At 36.3% G+C, this 22598-nt stretch overlaps 2 protein-coding genes across 2 annotated transcripts in view; both read right to left on the minus strand.

Moving 5' to 3' along the window:
* Positions 1–3629: 3629 nt before the first annotated feature.
* tas2r203 (taste receptor, type 2, member 203) lies at positions 3630–4556 on the minus strand. Its single transcript, XM_065251429.1, has one exon. It carries the CDS (start codon positions 4554–4556, stop codon positions 3630–3632), a length of 927 nt encoding a protein of 308 aa, XP_065107501.1.
* Positions 4557–5856: 1300 nt separating this feature from the next.
* Positions 5857–22598, minus strand: part of cntnap5a (contactin associated protein family member 5a) — a 76072-nt gene continuing 59330 nt past the window's right edge. The window contains exons 14-24 of the mRNA XM_065251513.2: positions 21650–21806; positions 20887–21014; positions 20540–20710; positions 19608–19826; positions 19281–19520; positions 16068–16292; positions 14687–14820; positions 13136–13220; positions 11666–11869; positions 10679–10753; positions 5857–8277 (exon numbers count right to left, since the gene is read on the minus strand). Coding sequence (XP_065107585.1) covers positions 8081–8277; positions 10679–10753; positions 11666–11869; positions 13136–13220; positions 14687–14820; positions 16068–16292; positions 19281–19520; positions 19608–19826; positions 20540–20710; positions 20887–21014; positions 21650–21806 — 1835 coding nt within the window. The 3' untranslated portion in view covers positions 5857–8080. The remainder of the gene's footprint in view (positions 8278–10678; positions 10754–11665; positions 11870–13135; positions 13221–14686; positions 14821–16067; positions 16293–19280; positions 19521–19607; positions 19827–20539; positions 20711–20886; positions 21015–21649; positions 21807–22598) is intronic.

Here is a 22598-nt window from a genome sequence, read left to right on the forward strand (position 1 = left end):
CATTTCTAAGTTTCTCCAAGACCCAAAACGTTATCTATAGGTTCACTATTGCGATATCTGAGGAACCCTAAATGGTGAATACCTAAAAACAATGGTCTCTGTGATTTCTCATGCTCTTCTGCTTTACAGGAATTCATCTAATCCAAACACTGCAGATCTGGCAAAGGTTTAGCCCACTTTATCAACAGCAGATAACTGACAAACATTCTGCACCTCCCGGTGATCTACATGCAAAGTTAATTACCTTCTGTGGTGTCACTCCTTAGTGGCTACTGACTCATGTGAAATTAGATAAAGATATTCTTCAGTAGAGAGAGAGAGAGAGAGAGAGAGAGAGAGAGAGAGAGAGAGAGAGAGAGAGAGAGAGAGAGAGAGAGAGAGAGAGAGAGAGAGAGAGAGAGAGAGAGAGAGAGAGAGAGAGAGAGAAAACTAATCATTGTGATCCCTGACAGTTTTATTGTGAAGGGCTTGGCTGCACTGCATTATTGGTCTCAAAGGACAGATAATGATAAAAGCCAAATGTGCTCTTCAGCTGTTTTATATCCGGTCTGGTAAGTCAGGTAAGTCCTCTTCATACATTTTAACACAGTGAGATGCAACATTTTGCATACATGCACACTACCAGTTGTAAGACAGGTGTTCAAGAGATCAGCATTGAGTTTTGCATTTTTCCAACATCTAATCAGTGTAACATTGCAATTGCAACAGCAATTATACAATAATATATTATGCTACCACCACCATGCTTCACAGTAGGGATGGTGTTCTTGGGATGGTACTCATTACTCTTCTTCCTCCAAACAGGTTTAGTGGAATTATGACCAAAAGTTTTATTTTGGTCTCATCTGACCACATGACTTTCTCCCATGACTCCTCTGGATCATCCAAATGGTCATTGGCAAGCTTAAGACGGGCCTGGACATGTGCTGGTTTAAGCAGGGGAACCTTCCGTGCCATGCATGATTTCAAACCATGACGTCTTAGTGTATTACCAACAGTAACCTTGGTAACGGTGGTCCTAGCTCTTTTCAGGTCATTGACCAGCTCCTCCCGTGTAGTTCTGGGCTGATTTCTCACCTTTCTTAGGATCATTGAGACCCCACAAGGTGAGATCTTGCATGGAGTCCCAGTCTGAGGGAGATTGACAGTCATGTTTAGCTTCTTCCATTTTCTAATGATTGCTCCAACAGTGGACCTTTTTTCACCAAGTTGCTTGGCAATTTCCCTGTAGCCCTTTCCAGCCTTGTGGAGGTGTACAATTTTGTTTCTAGTGTCTTTGGACAGCTCTTTGGTATTGGCCATGTTAGTAGTTGGGTTCTTACTGATTGTATAGGGTGGACAGGTGTCTTTATGCAGCTTACAACTTCAAACAATTTAGGATAATAAATGGAGTGGAGGTGGACATTTTAAAGGCAGACTAACAGGTCTTTGAGGGTCAGAATTCTAGCTGATAGACAGGTGTTCAAATACTTATTTGCAGCTATATCATACAAATAGTTCAATAGTATGTCTCTCACAGTGGACATGCACCTACGATGAAAATTTCAGACCCCTCCGTAATTTCTAAGTGGGAGAACTTGCAAAATAGCAGGATGTTCGATTACTTATTTTCCATATATACATATGATATATGTCCCACTATTTCTCTTGTCCTTTGTTGAATATTGTTGCTATCTGTTTATGATGTTCTTGTCCTTGATTTTCTGTTTTATGTCTTTACCCTGTCTGGATTACCTTGTTTATTTTATTATATTAGAACCTTATATAAACTTGGATCCGCTACCTATCATTACAGATAATCTCAGAATATGAGACAGATGTGAGACCGGGTCACAAATGTGATTTAACAGGAAATCCTGCCCAGGCAACGATGTTGTTTAGTAGACACGCCACTTAGTGCTGACTGGCTACAAGTGTGTTTTGGTAGTTGGCTGACTCACTTTTCCAAAGCGTTTTTCAGAAATCGTCCACTCCGCCTTTAGGATATATTTGAAGACGTAAATGATTTATTAATCGTCAGTACTAAAGGTAACAAATATATTGTTTTAATGGCTTGGCATTGGGAAGAGTTCAGACCGTTAATGAGACAAAAACCCAAAATTGTCTTTCAATCTAGTACTCATTAAATAATGGGGTTTAAACAATGAATATTTCTCCATTAGCCTTCCCTTCATAATTGTAATTTTAACTGAAAATCCTAAATGTTTTGTTGTTGTTTTTAAGACACTTAAATTTCTTAGTGCAGAGAAAAATAAAATAAAAAAGAAAGCACTGCAGTTTAAATGCATTTAACTTTTAATTGCTAAATTAAATAACAAAAGCATCTTAACAAATGAAATAAGGATTCATGAATCTGAAGCAGTCAACCATCAAAAAAGAAAACAATGTGCCCAGCCAAGCGCAATGAATCAATGTTAAATGGCTTTCTTAAGAGTTACACATTAAAGTAACATTAGCTTGAGTTCAAACCTAATGATGAATTAACTCTACATAATTATCTATGGACAATTCAATATATGAATGCACCATTGACTGTCAATGTTCTACAGTATGTGCATCCTTTACAAAATCTTAAGTATGGACTACCTTAAATTCAGATCAAGTTTTATTATTTATCATATAGTATAAGCCAAGTGACCTGCACAGCCCTCTTATACTAAAATGCTGGGTTATATTATCATTTGGTCAAAAAGGAACAAGCCATGGTTGGGTCAAATATAAATATTTTCTGGGTTAATTTCAAACCAGCTGCTGGGCTTGTCCCTTTTTGACCCAATGCTGGGTTGAAAATATATACATTTTTAAGTGTATGTTGACATTGCTAATCACATTTATTGTCTTAGGACATTCACACATCATTTTATTTTTAAAATGTATAATATTTTGTGCCACTGGTGTCATCAAATGCAACTGCAGAAAACAAACAAAGCAAAATTTTGGTTGTGCCTTTTTCATTATAGTGTGATAAGTTTACTATGATCATTTTAAGATCAGTTTTCGAAATTTTACTTGCTGTGTTCAACAAGATCTTTTGTCACAACCACTTTACATCAACAATATCACACAAATGATTACACTGTTTCTTTCACAGGTTTTTTGAAGGTCATCATTTTGAAGATATCGCCTGTATTGACAGACCGCCTCTGTATATACTTCCAAACCAGTACAGTGTTGAGCAGATGAATACAAAACCATTGCTAAATACATAACATTTGTTTGTGTCTTTCAAACTTTTGTTTTGTTTCACATGTGACACCAAAGCAGGTTTGTAAATGCAAATATTCAAGACCTCTCCCTTTTGAAGTGCATGCATGGATTTGACTGTAGATTTCCATCAAATATATTGGTGAGATTGTATTCAATGGCTGCAATGTTGGTACGCTGTAAATGTGCCATAAAATAAATTGTGCAAATGCAAATACAAGAGCTGCAAATTTATACTGGCAGCATGAACCACCAACATGCAATAAAGAGAAATATATGTAGGGCTATTTAACAAACATTTCTGCTAAAAACTAATACACAAGCTTTATATTAAATACATTCAGTGATTATTTCACATTCATTTATAGCTGTCTAATACATGACAATAATCCTAAAAAGAGGCACTTTCGTAGCCTCATGATCATTCATGAGTCCTCCTTATTTCTCTTTAGTTTTCTGAACAAACTTACAATCCTAACGCGAAACACAGACTGAGAGAATCCAAAACACAGTAGATTTCCCAAGTTGGATACAGAGCAGAATGTTATTGTGATATATCTACTGGGATCAACTACATCAAAAAGGTTAAATACGTAGAGAAAAGCAGCTACTACAGTCCATAGGCTGCTGGGTAGAAACACGGCCGCCTGTATCATGCCTATTACCGTGACTCTCATCTGGCTCTTCTGTTGGGATTGAGAAAAAGATTCATTCTGTCCCATTTGTTTCATATGCCCACGGAGATAAACAAAAGTTTTGCCCCAAGATACTGATAATGTGATCAGTGGACAGGTGCAATATAACACATACAATAAATTTGCCAACTGAAAGAACTTGAATTCTTTAGGTAGCGGTAATGAGGATGTGTTCAGCGTATTTATGGTTGAATTAATCGGTGTAGCATCAGCGTCCATCAAAAATGTTATTGTTCCCAAAGTTAGAGAAAAAATAAGTAGTACCTGAGTAGAAGTAAAGCCAACATATATTATGCTTGTAATATTCCTCTTAATCCAGACTAAGATTGCACGATGTTGCGGAACAATTGACACGTGGTAGAAAATGCTGATCCAAGCGTTGCATGAGAAGTTGCCGGTAAACCCTTGGTAAATCAAAACTCTGGTTACCGTATGAAACCAAAAAGGTGGAATAACAACAGTGTTTATTATAATCACGGCAGTGACAATTTGAAGAAATGCTGAATTGCAAAGCACAGCGATTAACAAGAACCGCATAGGATAGCGAACCTTCACTTCGGCGGCTGGTCGGATTAGCCAAGAGAAGAAAAAAATGTTGACAATGCTGGCGGCAAGGCAGAATGGACTGCAGATTAAAACAAACAGCCATGGTTGCATCATGATTATTGCCGTTTGGATGTGTCCACACTGTATGCCTGATCTTGCAAATGTCCTGCTTTTCCTGATACATCCAGGATTATATTATGGCATTGATTTAAATGTGCCAACCATACTGTAAACTGTTCCTCATTTGTAAGTTGCTTTGGATATAAGTGTCTGCAAAATGGTTAAATGTAAATGTAAACAAATCACACACATTCTCACCTGGATTTAGACAGGATGATGCGCAACACTTTTTGAAGTATTATGTAATATTACATTAAAAAATAAGAATTGTCAGTTTTGATTCATTGGAACTTTAAGGTTGTATTTCTTGAGAAATATTTAACCTGTAGTGGTCTATTGTTCATACTCTCACATAATCTTACAATAAAAGGCAACCACATCATAACATCCTAGGCAGAGAAAAATTAGATCTTCTGGCTATCCAACTCAAATCCATTTAGTTTCTTACAGTCTGAACATAAAAAAGATCCCAACCACCTTGGAGAGGGTTTAAAACATGACACAGTATACGGTAAGATTAATACTAAAGTACGCACTGCACCTGTACATTAAAGGGACACTCCACTTTTTTGAAAATATGCTCATTTCCAGCACCCCTAGAGTTAAACATTGAATGCATAGCATAGCTTAGCATAATCCATTGAATCTGATTATACCATTAGCATCGCACAAAAAAAGAGTTTTGATATTTTTCTTATTTAAAACTTGACTCTTCTGTAGTTACATCGTGTACTAAGACCGAAAATTAAATTATATTACACAGTGCCTGAAAATAGTCCCCTGCTATTGAAAGTTACCAAGGGGACTACTTTCAGGTGCTACGTAATATCATTGCACCTGCTGCAGCCATGGTACGGCAGCAAAGTCCTTGATTATTAAGCCAGAATGAGAGTATAGTTCCTAGCCATATCGCCCTAGAAAATGGCAATTTATAATTTTCCGTCGGTCTTAGTACACGTTGTAACTACAGAAGAGTCAAGTTATAAATAGGAAAAATATTGAAACTCTTAAGTTATATTTGAGCGTGATGCTAATGGTCTTCAATGGGTTATTGGAAGCTATGCTAAAAGTGGTACCGCCAGACCCAGAGATCGGCTAAATGAATTCTAAATCGGTAAAAATCAAATGTTTAACTATAGGGGATCTAGAAAAAAACACATATTTTCAAGAAAGTGGAATGTTTAAAGTTAGAAAATCCATTGGCAGCAACTTGAAACCAACTGAATTGATACATAAAGTTTTGTGTTTTCATAAAAAACATGGCACAACAATGAAAAAAGTGTGTTTTTATTAAACATGTATTTACAATATAGCTGTACATTTACATTCATACAAAACAGCCCCTAAAATAATTGATATCAATAAAGGTACAAAATAGTTTGAGAGATAAATATATCAAAGGACACTTCAGTTTCCAAAGAGAAAAAGAAAGATCTGTCAGTCCAGTCCTAGAAGAAACAACTATGTTTGTGCCAGTTAAAGTCAAGGATTATTGGAAAAAACAATACCAATAAATAAACAAATAAATAAATCCACTGTTTACCACTTATGTAGAGCCTATCGTATATTTCCATGGTTGTGTTAATTTAGACTTGTGGTTTTCAAAACAAAACATTTAAAAAAAAAGCCACAAGTAAAATTACGTATGAACATGACAAAATCTTCTGAGTTAATACTGATCTTGTATTGGCAAAAATATAAAGGACTAATTGCCACAATTAAAATCTACTGAGTCTAGAAAAGTTTTTAAATCTAGATCATTGCACTGTGAAGTGAAGGTATTCTTGTCAACTGTACATGGTTTTCTCTGTTAGAAGTACTCTATGGGGCAGTTTCCCGAACAGGGATTAGACTAGTCCTAGACTAAAATAAATGGCTGTCCAAACTGAAAACAACTTGCACTGACATATCTTAACATACATCAGTACCCTCTGTTTTGCCTCAAAATGCACACCAGTAATGTTTTTAGTAAGGCATGATTGTTAAAACTAGTTATATTTCCAAATTAAACTAAGGTCTAGTCCTGGCTTAAGCTAATCTTTGTCAGGGAAACCACCCCTATGTGTTTTATAGACATTGTGAACTGATGGTGGAGATTCTGTGACAATAGACGTCTGTTTATACCTAGTATCATTATCTATTTTGTGGTAATCTGTACAAAATTCATCTCTTGTGATAACTTAAGATTTTATCAGATTTTTTCTAACACACAAAGTGCAAAAATCTCACTGACAGTGTTTTAAGGGCAAGTTATTTGCTTATAAATCCGGATGCAACCCGCAAAGGTGAACATTTTTGTTGAAGCATTGGATGACATGACTGACAGGTGAATGGCTTCAAGAGCCATTAATTCTAATCACAAACACAATACCTCCAAATGTTTCAGTGATCGGATCACAAAACACTTAGGGCCCCATTTAAAGCCCAGTACACTTGGATTGGATCGATTTAATCACATTAATACCAGGGATAAACAGGGGCAGATTGTTTTGGGTAGACCTGTGACACTACATTGATAAAATGCATTAATATCCTGCCAGTTTAATCACAGCTCTGATTCGAATGTAAGCTTTTAGTAACAGAGGAACCTGTTCAGTTAACTAGAATACCTAAAAAATTCTAGATTGACTGTTTAGTAAACATTAATAAACAGTCATAACCAAAAAGTGTTTTTCATGACTTGCATGACTTTGAGACGTTACATCTATCAATGAACAATGTTCATTTGGGACAAAACATAAAATGTTTGTTTTTAGATTTTAAGAACGCCTCAGGATTTGTTCATTATAAATATGGCAGATATTTCACATCATAACACATATGGGTATTGTTACATCAGTAAGCATCAAGTTTAACTCTATATAATTTCGAATCACTTTACTAAATAAGTTTAGCTTCTCATAGCAGCTTTTCTTTGTAAAAGTAAATTAATAAGATGTACTGTGCATTTTACAAAACATTTTGTTTTAAATGGTCTATTTTTATTCTTTACAATTAGTATCCGAAAACTATGAGCCGGATTTTTACAGGCCACTGTTCTGTCAACCTGAAGAATTATCTAATTTGTTTAGCTTTCCAGGACTGGGGTTGAAAGCTTGCCTGCTACAATGTTGTCACCTTGTAGGTGTTCCCATGCTTTAAAAACATGTTGCTGGATGACAGATCTCAATCCTGGAGTAAACATGATGAATTAACATGCACTAAAGCCCATTAAGTCTGTTACCCTCCATTCCAACTTCTACCCAAAAGACATTTTATTAAATTATAATAAAAACACCTTCTAACAAACCACTCACATCCCAAAAACGACCTACAGTACTGTAACTTTAGTTAATCCAACACTTGGGGCAAGCACTGTGAGAACTACAAGCTACTACTTACATAGACCAGAGGATTCCGACGCTCCCAAAGCGAGGAAACCTCCGACAAACGATCCTTCCCGAATTTAAAAGGGCTTTGCTGAAGAAGATACAGGTGGAACTGATATCTGAACTGAAAACTACAAGAAGTGTCCGTCAGATGTAATATTCCTGCATGCTGTCTCTTATAGGGTGGTGGAGGTGAAACTCTGCCCTGTAAGCGGCTTCAAGGCTACGTTGGTGCTCTTTCTCCTGGAGGCGCGCTGTTCTTTGAGCCTGTCGATGCTGGTATAGGAAACGGCTCATCACTGCCAGCACACAGAAAGTACTGAAGACCACAGCCGAAACTACACCTGTGAACGAAAAAGTACTTTCAGGTTATGCGTATTTAAACGTATTTAAAACTTTTAAAAGTACAGTACAGTCCACCTGAAAATGAAAGTTGCGTTATCGTTTATCCTAATGTTTTAAACCCATTTCCCTTTATTCAGTAGAACACTAAAGATAAACTCAATTATGTATAATAAAACTGAATGAAGACTGGGACTGTCAAGCTCCAAATTTACAAAAGTGCACTATTAAGGTATAATAGAAGTGGTCCATTTCACTCATTTGCTATTTAAGTCTTCTGAAGCCATCAAATAGCCCTCGAACAACGCTTCCCTTATATGAAGCACATTTATTTTATTTTAATGGTGTTTTTTTGGTCATTTTAAAGCTTGACAGCCCCAGACATCATTAACTTCCATTATATGGAAAAGAGTGGCCAGAATAAAAAAAAAATCACAGTGTTTCACAAAGGAACAGAAATGACATATGGGCTTTGGAAAAATATGAGGTGGGATGAATGATGATTTTTACCTTTGTAGAAAGTATATCTTTAATGCCCATATTTATACTCCAAATATCCTTTTCCATCCTCTTCCTATGAATCCTGCTGAGGACTTCATGACCCTTTATGAAAGTAAAGTGGCCATCATCCACAATTCAGTCTACAACACCCACGCCTGGTCACATCTCCCACTCACCGGCTAACCTTGTATGAAAAAACACCTCCGAGCACTCACCGAAATGTGTGCACCGTTTTGCCTTCTTGATCGAAAGAGAACTCCCTTTCCTCTTTTTTTTACTGTCATGCATTCCTACACTTGTGATTTTAAATTGCTCTGCAACCTTCTAAATTTCAGTCATGCTCTTAAAAAAATTTTGTGAATTTGTGTTGTGGTGGTGGTCATGCACCACACGTCCCTTTTTAGTTCATTTTTTATAATTAATAATAATAATAATTATTGAAATATTATTATAATAAATAATATAATTAACAATAATTATCATTATCAACTTTATCAACAGTTCGTTCTGGTTCATGAATCTGACTGGCTAAGAGCTTTTGCCAGCTATGTGATATTTCAGCAGTATCACTGTATGTACAGTATCATATGCCACTAAGTCAAACTTATAAAACTGAAACGTGTGCACATTCAGCAGTCTCTCTTAGTGCACTTCACATAAAACGCGTCTTTGCGTCTAAAAATGCGCAACGCAGCTCTCAGGAATGATTAAAAAACTTGAAAGGTCTCAAGACGTGCTTTTTAAAAAAGAAATGGCAATGTCAGCTTCTGCAGGCGTTGCAAACGGTCAAACACAGTCCTTAATTAACCCTTGCACGATCACTGTCTATGTTTAAGTTCTTCTGTGTGTTAGAAATAACACATTCAGCCTGACCCTATCCACCCCACCCCCAAAAACATGTTCTTATTGGATCTATGCATATCTCGTAGGTGACCTATTTGATCTTTTACATTTCTGTCTAGGTCAAATCAGCTGAAGATGTTCACTATCTTTTCTTTGCACTTAAACAAATAGACTGTACCATGTGTATCTGTCCCCGAGTAAGACATCCAATCACACAGATTTTCTTATCACTGTGATGATGTGACTCAACTCTACATCTAATTCCTCCTTTCTGCCTCCGCAATTTCTGGATGTCCACCTATAACCGCAAGCTCAATCTTGACAAGATGCAGCTCCTCCTCATTCCATCCTGAACCTCACCCATCGAATCTCTGTCCACACAGTTTATGCCTCCAGCTGCGTGTTATCTTAGAAGAGCAGTTTTCCTTTGTGGATCGCATCACAACAACCATACTAGGCCCTATTGCTTAATGATCCATAACATGAGGGAAAAGCACCCTTCTGTTTTAACTGCTTGCACAGGCTGTAGTGATTTCACTGGCACTGACTTCGGCAGATATTCTTATTCAAAGTGACTTTACAACGCATTCAAGGTCCTACAAATTCAAATCATGTGTTCCCTGGGTATCAAACCGCAAGGCTTTACCAGTTACAGATACTGGAACGCTAAGTATCTTTGCAAATCAAACTAAAGCTTTTTCATCTCCTCTATTTAGTACATTTACGGTAATAATGATTACTACATGAACCTAAAAAGAAATTGGTAACAGCGAGTTAATAGTCTTACATAACTTCCACATTCACTTCCTGCTCCTATGGAAAATGTATGTTGTAAACTAACTGTGAACCATTTCTGGTGACAGTTCCAATAAAGATTTTATTACCATAAGTTACTGCACACAACAAATTACTAATACAAAGTCATGGCACATTTCTGAAATAGAGAGATTAGAAAGAAAAGATGAACATAAACAATATGTGAGATAGTGAGAGCTCATTTCATACTTCACTGACTGTTACAAATGAAACACTAATGCAGTTTAAGGTGGTAAAACAAACCTCCGATCACGGCTGAATCAGGCTGGCTGTTGTCTCCATGATGCTCATTGTCTTTGCCAACCTTCTCTCCATGATCTATAGAGGATAGAGAATGATTCATCGCACAAAATCACATCACTGATGTTGTGTTTGTTTTACATGTAAAGCGATACAGTATTTACTCTGATAGTGTATGCAAGAAACAGTTTTTTATTGAATTTTATTTTACTTTAGAACGTGTAAATAAATGATGACTTTATTTATTTTTTGTTTACTTTATAAATGTCCAACTATTTTTCATATTTCTGGTGCCATTCTATTTACGTATTATATATATTTTTATATATTGTTCTTATTACACATATATACATATAATTTTTTTTAAATGTTAATCATTTATTTATGTGGCTAAATGTCAATTATGATATGCATTTATATACTGTAGTTGCTCAGCAACCACTGTCACGATTCCCCTGTCATCTGCCCTCACTTTCCGGACTCCATTTCCCATAATCCTTTGCAACCCGTCATCCACCATTATTGTATCATTGCCATCACCTGTTACTATTATTTGCATTATATATAAACTTTCCATTATCTTTTGTCGGTTCTCATCAATGTCTATGTCTTTAAAACCATTTATTCATCATCCTCGTCTCCTGTGTTTGCTATATGCGTGATAACTAGTGCTGTATGTCAAATTTTAGTTCTACTTTATCTGGAAAAATATACTCCCCTAACCTTCTGGTTTGCATTAAAATGGCACGTATGTATATATAAATCCATTTTGACTACCAAGAAAGTGATAAAATGAAAACCACATTTTTTGTTACAAACTTTCACATATCATCTTTAGGTTATAATTACATCAAAAATTCATATCCATAACTTGATTTTCAAAGATTTATTATAAAAACTGTAAAAAAAATTAAAATGGCACGCAACCACGCAAAATGTATGATGTATGTTAGTTCAAAAAAATCTTTAGGTAACTGTATACAAACTTACCCAAGCGAGATACAGAAGTTGAAAGGTCAGCTAATGCACCACAGTTTGACTCCAGCAGACGTCCTCGTATACTAACCAGTGAGCTACCTCGGTTTAGTAATGCTGCCTTAAGAGGAGCAATGTGGTTATACTGAACAGATGAAAAGCAGCCAATGAAACCTTTGCTTCCAGCATAAGTAACCTCGTCATCTATTACATCACTTCCTGTTAATTAGAAAAGAGACAATAATAAATGTATATATTTCAGAGATTCATCACAAATATAAAAACAGCTATAAATATTGAAAGCACTTACAGTCATAAATAACAATTACAGATAGACAAAAATCCATGAAGCTACACTTTTTACAAATCCCTGGATATGCCACACAGGAAAACTCCCGCTCATTCATGGTTAATATGCGGGTATCATATTTGCCAGACACTGTGAGCTACTGAATAAAAGATAAAAAGCTTTGAACTGCAAACAGCCTTCATTGTTGAATCAGCCTGGGCTAATGTCAGAAAAGGTGAATTTTTAAACCCGTCGAGGCATTGAAAAGTCAAGGCACAATTTATTCAGAGAACAGGTACGGAAAGTGCTCAATAACATTTTATTTACCGGTGTTGATTTCAGTGAGGAACATTACAGTTTTTCTCTGTCGCTTTAGGGCTTTACTCAGATAGCAATTAAAATTGTATCTACTGTAGTCACTAAACATACTATTAATTGCTATTGCTAAAGCTACATTTCTATTAGACTTATATATACAGTAGGTCACTTTTAAATCTAACTATGAGCTACTAAGTTACATATCTAACTACGATACTGTAATAAACTCAGATTGTTGCATTGTAAGGAAGATTTCCCGACAGCCAGAGACATCAGCAGGTGCAGAAAGACTACATCGTGATTCCCCACAGTAGTGCATGTACACTTCTTTTGTTTCCAATGTTTACCTGTCTAATTTTGATTCCCACCCCATTGTTCTGTAAAACAGTCTCATCTTTTTCTTTTCTGTATCACTGTAATTTTTGACGGAGCAACAGTAAAAGCGTAAAATGTGAATCCTGTCCAATCTCTTGGAATCATTAACCCGCATGCAGTATCCTATAACTTTGTATTGCTGAAATTGAAATATGCCATACAGAAAAAGTGCAGCCTTGTTCATTTTCGATCACTGTCATCAAAACCGTAGCCATAATTTACATCAGCAAATACTGACACCTGTGACAGCATGTCTCAGCATTTTGACTGTCTTGTTTGTGAACAATGACACAAGGACTTGTCATTCTGCTGGCACTCTGAAACCGGCTGTACACAGGATGAGAAGCGCAGCGTCGCATTCTGTCTAAGGTATCGCATCATAGAACATAATAGGTTCAAATTTTAAATATGTGGCGTGACCCCCTCGATTCTGATGCTTTTTATTCAAACTTTCGTCCCAAAAGGATTCATTCGTTTCTATTCAAATAATATAAAGTCAATACCTGTCACTTTTCCCAGGGTCAGTGACTTCATGGAGTTAAAGGTTGCATCATATGATAGAATGTACTTCTTATTTTCATGGTCAACCTGAGACAAATAAAGAGCAAATGAGTGCTAAACAAAGATGAGCTTAGCAAGAGCACACTAAAATGTCACATATTATCATTATTTAATTACAGTACCAGCTATAGATAAATGAAAATACAATGTATTACAACACTATTTAGTAAAGTATATCACATAACTTGTGTATTGCTTGTGTTCTCATTCTTTAAAGCAAATGCCAGGGCGGTACCCTTACAAGAGTCCATATTAGTACAACAAAAGTACATATTGGTACCAAAGAGTGCATATTAGTACCTCAAAGGCACATATTGAAACCAGATGTATGCATATCTGTACCTAAACATATTAGGGCCCATTGTTGGGGAAAGTTACTTTTAAAAGTAATGCATTACAATTTTAAGTTACTAATTGTGTTAGTTACTTTTCATTACTTTTAAGTTACTTTTGCGTTACTTTTTCTTACTTGGCTGAGGCTTTATCTCTTTCAGCCGGTGTTTTTTATGACTGAGTAGTTTTTCATTCAGAAATGCATATTTCCATTGCAAAAATGTCAAGCTCTGGCCTGCTATCTCTGTTTCTGAATCAAACTATTCCCGCTTTGGCGCCACGCACAGTGTGCTTAATTCTACGTGACTATGTTCAGTTTAATTCAGTACATTATATCTTTTTATTATCGATTTAATTAAATTGGAAAATTAACATGCACTACTTTTTTTAAAAGTAACTCAAATATTAATGTGTACAGTTAAAACGCAATGCATTACTTTACTCGTTACTTCAGAAAATAAATATTATTACGTAATGCATGTTACTTGTAATGCGTTACCCCCAACACTGTTAGGGCCTTATTTAACTCTTTCACCGCCAGCGTTTTAAAAAAAAGTTGCCAGCCAGCGCCAGCGTTTTTCATGATTTCACAAAAGTTTAATGTCTTCCAGAAAATGTTCTTCTTCAAATATATAAACATACAATATACCAAATGAAAGAACAGACCCTCTGCTTTCAAACAAAAAAAAAACCGTTTCATCCTACCTTCAGTAGTTCCTTTGTAATCAGCTTTTGAATATGGGTAGGTTTCTGCAAAAACACCACATTTTGAGCAAAAAGCAGAGATAATTCCATTTTTGTGACGGACTTTTCATAGAGATCCCATTCAGAGCGATCTTTAAAACAGACACGGACATGCAGCAGCTTGCCATAGGGCAATACTTCCGGGTTTAAAAAGTTGCAGAAGGGCGCCACCTAGTGGATAATAGCGGTATTGCGGAAAGACGGAAAAACTTGTCAATGGCGGGGAAGCGTTTTCTCTTGATTGACGAGATATATCGTCAATGGCGGGGAAAGAGTTAAGGTTACTGCACCAGTGACTGCTTGGGACATTTTTTTCCTGATAGTGTACATTTCAAGTTTTCAATCCTGTTTTTTTTCTGTTACATGTTGTAATTGGCTGTTGATGTGTTTTTAATGTATGCAACTAGATATCACACCTGAACAAACACATCCTTTCCCTCCCGCTGGATGTGAACTCTGTGTAGTCGTCCATCTGCCAGGTTACTCCGAATGGGGCTGAACACATCTGGAGTCAACTCCTTATGCTGTCGGTACCAAATCTGTAAACTCCCTGAGTGAACCAGATCAATATATTTAGCATCTTTAGCAAGTTACTTATAGCTCTAGTCAGCAATGAATAATGATGTTGTGAACGTGTCGTAAATCTGTATAAAATCAATGTTATTATCTATTTAGTACTTAGTTTAAAATTTAAACCCATGTAACTCCAGTCACTCTGAATTTATGTAGGTTCCAATATAACTGAATTATCTCGTACCGCTCTCTCACAGAGCTCAGCAAATGAACTCCAGAGCTCCAAATGAAAGTATTACATAAGACTACGAAACAAAGCATTTATATTTAGACTTTGTTTGCTCCAAAAGACTCATGAATATTCATTTCTTGGCAGCCTCTAACCCTTTTGCTCTATATTGAATATGTCAATACACATTTATTTGTATCTCCTACACACTGTCCAGAATCTGCGTGACTAAAGAACTGTTCGAATTGGTGGTGTGGTTGTATTTGAAACACCCCCTGACTTGCTTTCTCTGCCAAAGACTATTGCAGATCACACTTTCTCTCAATATATGTAAAAAGCAAGCACTTGTACTATTAGGCATTTAAGTTTGTTGTGGGAAACATTGTAAAAATATGTAATAAATATGAATGTTTTTACATTATTTACAAAAAATCTAATTTTTTGTTTCAACTTTTGCCATATGATACAGCAACAAATTACTAGCTGTATATTACAATATTACTACTATAACAAAACAAGTTTACTTCCTCTTTGGTTTAAGGTGTTCCATGTCTATGTCTATTTTGAATTGTTTTGCCAAGTGTCAATGCTGTTATTGGATACCACCAGTCAGTTTTAAAACATGTTAGTGGGACGTAAAAAAAAAAAGGATACAGGCAACAAAACGGAATTGGGCATAGAGATTTGCAGTTTAAATACAGCCTAAATCTGAAGTTAAATTAGTTATGCAACTAATGGAGAATCACTAGAACAGTAAAAGACAGAGGAGCACCTTATCCATGGTAAAACGCTATAAACCACACCACTTAAAAACCACATGAGCAGCCCTGAAGATTATCAACGGCCTTGTGGCCTTAATCTAATTAGACAGATAGAACACAGAGAGCTATAATTTCTCTTTACGTCTCCTTGAATGTAATCTTGCAGTACAATATTGCAGATAATAAGGGATACGAATAACTAATTGAGCACTGTACTATACCATATAACCTCTTCATAAAGCAATGCAATCCTAGCAGCTTTGAGGAAGAAGGAAATTTGCATATTTATCTTACCATTTCTTGCTAAGATGACAGCCACATACTGCTGGCTGAGCGTAGTGACTGTGAGCAGCATGGCAGGACTCTGAGTGGTTTGGAAACTGAGTGCTGTGGTGTCTCTGGACATGCTGTACTGAGTGGACCCGGGCGGCACGGCAGCCGTCCTGTTCTGCATGACGGAGAATGGCTCCTGAAAGTTGTAGGTGACCGATGCACCTCTTTCAAAGGACATGGACACCTCTGTGGAGACAAAGAGACCTGGTGGATCCTGTGTTCTTAATGTAGCTCAGTTGGTATACCATTGCATTAGCAGCACAAAGGTTTGAAAGCAGGGTTGGAATCCCACAATACTGATAAAAAATATTTTAATTTAATATATTTAAATGAAATACATTTTAATATATTTAAACATTAAATGCGTATTAAATTGGTTTAAGTCATAAAATTTTTTAATAGAAGTTCAACGGAAAAAATTGATCACTAATAAACCATGCACAATAAATCATGAAAATATTTATGTTTCACTTATGTTAATGTCTCTTTCATCTTGGTCTGCCTGCATCATCAATAGCAGCTCAGATTAGATATAGAAGGATAAAGAACAGAACAGTCAGTCTTTCTTGTCTCATTTTCAGTCTCTTTGATCAGCTCAGTGAGCTCGGCAGATCAAACTTAAGTGAGGCTACTTTAAGGTATGTAACTGAAGTAAGTTAAACACACATCTTTCTACTTTCTTCCTGTTTACTGTCTGCATTATTTATATAACAAAATGTCTACACTGTAATGTTTTCTAAAATTAAGCCAATGTGTAAATGTTTACTTGTTCACTCACATTTTAGAATAATAGTTAACTTATCAAAACTGTACAATAACACAAATCAAACATTGGCAAATATGAACTCTTTGCTTTTTAGCAGCTTGTTACAGTGTCTTGTTAAGGTGTCTTTCTAGTATAGTCTGCTAAGAGAGAAAAAATTCTGAAACTCCAATAAGTAGGTTGTCAAAGTTATTTTAATCACTTTAAACACTGGATACACTCTTAGAAATTAAGGTACAAAAGCTGTCACTGGGTCAGTAGTACCCTTTCAAAAAGGTACACCTTTGTACCCAACAAGTGCATTTTAATACTTTAAAGGTACATACTGTATTGACAGTTCAAAAATACATATTGGTATCTACAAAGCACATATTTTGTGCCTAAATGGTACACATTATGACCTTTTTAAAGGGTAGTGCCCCAGTGACAGCTTTTATACCTTTATTTTTGACTGTGTAAAGTAAATATTTTTTTTAGTATAGTAATTATGTTTATTTTCTACTACAATATGTTAGTGATATAACGTTTCCTACAGTAGCTAACAGTCATTATTTTAAAGTTAAGTTCAAATTTCATTGTATGTTAGTGGCTTGCTTGTAAACAACTAAACAAAACAATTTTGGCTTTATTATTTGTGTCCTCTTCAAAAACTGCTCTTGAGAAATTTTATGTTTGTTGTCTCTCCTATTAGATGAAATTTATGCTCATGCATCCTAGGATGCTTTTTGAATATTATTTAACTTCTCATCTGTTTAGGGCTGTTATTGTGATGTCAAAAGGGATCTTATAATAATGCAACCCCTTAATCTGCACTATCTAACCACAGCATTGCCATTTAGTGCAGAAAGAAAGAGAGAAAGTGAGAGAGAAACCTCATTCACACAGCACTTTGGTCCCAGAAAATACCCATAAAATTGGCAGTCAAGCTTCTGTGTGAACGCAAACACATCCCGTAAATCTTCTGGGATCGTTCCCAGAAAGAGGCCCTAGTAACATTGCCGTAAGATACCTGGAAAACGCTTAGTGTGAACAAGACGCAGAAAACAATGCTGTAATGGGTGTGTTGTAGTGAGGATGGGCGTGTCATCACAACAATGAAGTTATGGTTCGACTCTTTAAAAAGAGAGATTTACATGCAGATCAACATGGACTAAAGCAGATATCAGGTAAGTTAGCTTGTCACTTTCCGTGCCGAAGCGGCATAAAAGAATATTGAGTCACATGCTCATTTGAGCTTATAATAAACAAAAGTGCTCACGCGTCATAGCAACATATCGTTCAGCTCCTCAAAACTGGGTTTTTAAATGCACATTAACAATCACGATGAGAAAAGTCAGCAAACTTCAGACACTGCGGAGAAGAAAGTGCAGGACTTTAAACACGTCACGGGTCTTTCCGATTCAAGCAAATCATTGAATGCACACACAGATTCAAGCAAGAGAGAGAGAGAGAGAGAGAGAGAGAGAGAGAGAGAGAGAGAGAGAGAGAGAGAGAGAGAGAGAGAGAGAGAGAGAGAGAGAGAGAGAGAGAGAGAGAGAGAGAGAGAGAGAGAGAGAGAGAGAGAGAGAGAGAGAGAGAGAGAGAGAGAGAGAGAGAGAGAGAGAGAGAAATAAATTACAGCCCAATTGAGTTTCAAATTCAACAAACCACCATCATTGCAATCAGTGTTTGCATTTCATCAGCTCATTTGCATTTAAAAGGAAACACCCAAAAAGGTCACATTTTGCGCTTACCTACAAAGTGGCAATTTTAATATGCTATTGTAAATTATCTATATGGGATTTTAAGCTTAAACTGTACTCTGGGGACACAAAATTTATTTTAGATCTTAAAAATGTCCCCTTTAATAAGCCCTGTATCATTAGATTAAACCAATACTGCTTTGTAGACATGGCATGGTGTGTTTTCTATGAACTGAAGGATACAAAACAACCCTTTGTTTAAAATTCTGTACCTTCAAAATCTCACTCAACACACACGCCTCCAAGACGTCTGTGCCTTCTGTACTCATGCAGGCAACATCAAAGCTTTCCAATCTAACACCAGTAAGCTTTTGATAAAGCAGATATATTCAAAGACTGGCAGCATTTGAACGCTGACATATGGGAAAATTATTTTTACAGGACATTATGCAAATTTATATACGTCACCAAGTCGACATGAATTTATGTTTTACATTACATGGTGGTTTCATCATGCCTGAAACAAAGATTATACGGCTGCTGGGAGCTTTTCTTCATTGCCTAGCAACAAACTTGGAAACAAGGCCAATTATTGTTGAAAATTTGAATCCTCTCAAATTAAATTTGCTATTATTAGTTATTATGCAGTGTCTGTCTGGTAAGCCTCAGTGTTTGTATTAAACTTTTTATTCTGTGTCCTTGTTTAATAATTACATTAAAGAGCTGTACCTTCAGTGCAGGAGGGTCCTCCATAGGCGGAGTTTGTGCAGTCACAAACGTAACCACTGCTCTTCTCAATGCACTTTCCCCGATTGTGGCAAAGCCCAGCTGAGCTGCTACAGTGACCAGCGCACCCCGAACTCACTCCCGGTGTCACTTTGGCACGCTCCTCAAGGTCAAAGTTCACTCCGTTCATATTAAATGCCCGGATACACCCAAGAAAACCTTTTTGTTTTGTGGCTGTGCCTCCTTTTTAAAACATAAAAGAATAAATTATGAATTTAAAGTAACAGAGATGATTTTTCTGCAGTGCACTTTTAAAAATGTCCATTTTACCAACAAACATCTGGCTGCCGAGCTGAAGGCGAAGGTAACCATCAGAAGAGATTTCTGTGATTTGCAGGGGTAGTTGGTCAACGTGCAAGGATGCTTCTTTTACATTGCGTTCGACTCGAACCCAGTGCCACTGTCTGTCATTTAGTGGCACAGGAGATTTTACGGTCAGCACTACTGGCCCGTCGCCCACATCGAAGGAGAAGGTCACAGATGAGGGAGCTGGTGGATAGGAAGTTAAAGCTTTAATGATCTCTAGAGTCTAGAATAAGCAGAACACCTAAAACCGATAAAGCAGTGAAAACATAAAAAAGTATACGAAACTAAAGTGGAATATAAACTATACTGTTTTTGGAAAAAAGTTACAATTGCAGTCTGGGGCAATTATTACTGGCATACATTTTTTATGATATTCATGCTACATTATTATTATTTGTGTCATATTGAGTTATTGTGCCATTAGATGCAATGGCAATTTTAGGAAAAAAAAACTGTGAAAGGAAATCCATCCAACGGGACTCACAGATCATGTTTATATATGAAAATGCTTTATAATCTCTACATTATAACGGCTTGATAGAAGCATCCGCTGATGTACAGTTCAATACAACGTATGACATCGAAGTATCTCGATCAAGAGTGTCTCGATAGTAAAACTTTGGTCTGTGGTCTGCACAGCAGTGCATGAAGTCAAACACACCAATGATTTCTACAGCAGTTACAGTAAAAAAACAAAAAACAATAATGCAGACACGACGCTACTGACAGGTGACAATAATGCGACACATTTTTAAATTGCATTTTAGTTTACATTTCTCAAAATTGTAGGATCGTGAAAGTGAACACAATAACTAATGCTAGTGATTTTAATGCAAACATCTGACATTGTGCCTTTAATCAGACATTTGCACAATGCTATATATGCTAAGACTCACAGCTCAGCTCTATTCGGAAGAAGTCCTCAATGCCCATGTTCTCAAGGAAAACCCCAGAGAGAGAGGCAGTTTTGAAGTAGAAGGAGACATCGAGGGAGAGTTCTGCCGGGAGGCCAGGGAAGAGCAGACATGAAGCCTCTTGATAAAAGGATGCGGCGTTCCACAAGAACTCTGGCATAAAGGAAGAAAGACACACAGTATTTGATTACAAAGTCCGGATAGATTAGATATTCAGTTTATACATAGAATTATCTGCCTGGTTTCTTCTCTCACTCCCTTTTTTAATTCTCCTCCAACCACCCTTCCCTATCAAATATGACAGCAGCAGAACAGATCAGTTAACATACTGTCACCGGAGCACTGCAGGGGTCCCACGGAGTACATGGCTTCAGAGCCCAGTCTGTAAGTGTCACCAACCGCTATCTCCTGAACCGGCAAGTGTTCTTTATATGTGAAAACTCCGGTGTCATTCTCCCTGTAAACAAAAGTATGAATGCCAAACTTTTCCAACAACAGATGCCACATGCGCACTGTATGATTTTACAGCACAATGTCAGTAAAATCTTTAAGTAAATGTCATGGCACACTGAGAGACATCTTTTAGTGTGTGACAGACATTGTAGCCATACTTTAAAGCATATCAGATCATCGTAGTTGCAATATTCTGATACCAGCAGAACTCTGAAGAGGCTAAGATTCATCTGCAGTCAAAGGCAATTCATCTGCCATCTATGACTGCGTGAACTTAAGCAATCAAAAACAGATGAAATCTTTAGAAAAAAGAAAAAGGAATGCTTCTCTGGGTCAAAAAATATAAATAATGTATAAACAATCCAGGGTGCTCTTCAAAAATGGGCCTATAATATAATGGCATTAAGAAAAAAGAAAAATGAGGCACTCCTGATAAATGTATAAAAAGCCTTTAATGAAACAATGGCTACATGAAATGTACATGAAAGATGAAATCTTTTACAATCCTTGAAATGTATCTCAGATGAGAAATTTTAGACCAAAAATGGAGCATGCACTTGGATTAAGACGGCAAGATAATGCGTTTAGATCAAAAGGAATGAGAGAAAACAGGTAATGAGTGGCATTTTGCCTTGTTACCATGACATTCTATCTGCATCACAGTTGCAAAAGTAATTCATGTCGGCACAGTTCTCCTCCAGACCACAGGAGCATTGCTGCACGCCCGGCTGGTATCCACCCCAGTACGTTCTCTTCTCTCCACTGCGGTCAACCCACCAGGACAAAGGGGTGCCATCTGAAATTATACCAGACATGCCCATACATATAAACTCAAAGATAGTTTAAGATTACTTTCTTTGAATAAAATAGAACACAAATGTAACACTCAATACAAATCAACTTTAGTAAAAACATAACCCACAATGCACTTGGTTAAAAAATAAAAAAAGTCCTTAAAAGCTGACCTGCATAACAGAATAGAATAATTTTTTTTTTTTTTTTTTTAATTGATTGATTAGAGATGACAACTACTAGAAATGTGATATGTTTGATTTAAGAGAGGGACAGGTTTGCGGTTTGAAGCTATTAAGCAAGCAATTTAATTGACAGATTAATTTAAAGCATTAAATCAAAACACTTGTGATAAAGTGTGATAATAATAGCTTTCTATAAATCTCCGGTATGAACTGCGTATTAATGCCAAGTAGAATTTAATCTGAGTAATAATTATGACTTTAGCCTGGGATAAAAGCCAGACTGGAAATGGAAACCTTGACTAAAATATGGAGATTCTTTAATCAGTACCTCGCAGAGAAAACACTGAAAAAAAGTCTTGAATAAAAACTACAGCTGACATTATTTTTACCATATATTTCAGTATCTGTAACCTAATCTTTCCCATTTAAAGTCACTTTTTGTGATTATTCTACATAACATTATATATCTTACAAACTAGCAAACATTCTGTTAAAATATAACCTTGATATGTTTAATATTGACTGAGTAAGGCCATGTAAAAGATTAAAATCAATGTGAAATCAAGGATTGAAATCAAACGTTGATACTCCTAATATCATAATTACTATAT

This window comes from Paramisgurnus dabryanus, chromosome 15, assembly GCF_030506205.2.
Source record: "Paramisgurnus dabryanus chromosome 15, PD_genome_1.1, whole genome shotgun sequence".
In the NCBI taxonomy this organism is placed as follows: domain Eukaryota; kingdom Metazoa; phylum Chordata; class Actinopteri; order Cypriniformes; family Cobitidae; genus Paramisgurnus; species Paramisgurnus dabryanus.

Coding starts and splice junctions, on each gene's coding strand:
- tas2r203 (XM_065251429.1), bottom strand. CDS start 4,556: ATGCAACCATGGCTGTTTGTTTTAATCTGCAGTCCATTCTGCCTTGCC.